General features: G+C 45.5%; 1 protein-coding gene across 1 annotated transcript; it reads right to left on the bottom strand.

The window, feature by feature from the left end:
• Positions 1-226: 226 nt before the first annotated feature.
• LOC311035510 (hydroxycarboxylic acid receptor 3-like) lies at positions 227-1,437 on the bottom strand. The gene has a single exon (XM_084043769.1). It carries the CDS (start codon positions 1,419-1,421, stop codon positions 429-431), a length of 993 nt encoding a protein of 330 aa, XP_083899895.1. The 5' UTR covers positions 1,422-1,437; the 3' UTR covers positions 227-428.
• Positions 1,438-1,680: the final 243 nt, after the last annotated feature.

The following is a 1,680-nucleotide window of genomic DNA, read 5'->3' as shown; positions in this document are numbered from 1 at the left end:
ACCCTACCTTTAAGTACATGTACTGTGGCTTAACATTAGCATAGTATATACAGTATATATACAAACAAACATACATACATATGTATACATACAAAAGAACACTCGTCTAGACCCCATGAATACAAAACATGAACCTTCAAAAGAAGAAATCGCACACTCCAACACAAATGCTGCATGACTTGCTTTATTGCACAACGCGTTGTGCACGCACGCACACGCACACACACACACACACACACACACACACACACACACACACACACACACACACACACACACACACACACACACACACACACACACACACACACACACACACACACACACACTATATACTGTATATAAAATCAGCTTTGAAAGAGCCTTGGAAAATAATGCCTGTATTTGAGTAGGAATCTTGGTGATAATAGTTCCTTTGTTTTCATCTGTCACATTTGGCTGATGGTCTTGGAGCCTGTGTCTCGATTGTCCAGTTCTTCTGCAGTGTCCCCTGGTTCTGCAGTGTCCCCTGCTTGATGTTGTTGAAAAGCTCTCTTGGCGATTTTTTGGAATGCAGGGCTGGAGAGGTAGTAGACAACAGGATTCAACGTGCTGTTGAGATAGGTCAGGCTAAGGGTGACTTGAAATGCTACGTCCAGATTTTCCACTTCGTCATGATCTTCATGATCGTCATGAGGTTCAGACGCAGAATGGCTCTGGATCCAGGTCCGTATCTGTGCAATGTTACATGGGAGGAAGCAGACAATGAAGACGACCACCACTGCTGTGATGAGCCACAGAGCCTTTTTGATCTTGGCATGTTGAGCCAGTTGTCCCCTACTCAGATGACCAATGATTTGGAACGTGCAGTAGAGTATCACAACCAGGGGCAGCCAGAAGGAGAGTACAAACACAGATCTATGCCACGTCAGACTGAACCCCTCTTCTTCCAACTCGACCGTGAAGCTCTCGCAGTGGATTGTATTGTTTCTTAGTATAGCCAGGATATGAACAGTCATGGAGATGGTGACCACCCACAGTCCAGCTGCACAGCATACTGCTTTGTAGATACTTAAAGAATTGATGGGATGGTGGGGATGCACCACACGCACATACCTGTCCACAGCAACAGCCATTAAGAACATGATGCTTCCGGTGCGGTTCATTGCAAACATGAAGAGATTAACGTTGCAGAAAGCATCGCCAAACTTCCAGTTCATCTCAGAGAAGTAGTAGCTTGCACGGAACGGCAGAGCTGCAATGAGCAGAAAGTCCGCCAGTGCCAGGTTGAATAGGAGGACAGTGCTGCTCTTCCATGGCTTCAGATGGAAACAGAAGATCCAGAGAGCCAGGCCATTACCGACCACACCCAGAATAAACTCGATGATAAGTACTGGAGGTAGCGCTTGGATGAGCAAAGTTTCATTGAAATGGTGGTGCATTTTCGCGTGCGGTATGTCTCGGTTTGTTGGATACAGGTCCACTGAATAAGCAAATTGTTATTGCGTGCTTATAAGAGGCGACACTTGCTGAGCATAGAAGCACTGTGGTTTGGAGGATGACGCTTTTAGTCTGTCACAGGAAATCCACCAAGGGGGTTTATTAGAAGATGTTTGTTTTTTGCACAGCACATCCCCAAAATGTGGTCACTGACTGTCACTTACTGACGCTACAGTATGTGCATGTTAGTATAAAACAGAA

Source organism: Gymnoscopelus microlampas, assembly GCF_963454915.1.
Source record: "Gymnoscopelus microlampas genome assembly, chromosome: 19".
Classification (NCBI taxonomy): domain Eukaryota; kingdom Metazoa; phylum Chordata; class Actinopteri; order Myctophiformes; family Myctophidae; genus Gymnoscopelus; species Gymnoscopelus microlampas.
The sequence above is the reverse complement of the archived record's forward strand: the minus strand, read 5'-3'. Positions and strand labels throughout refer to the sequence as shown.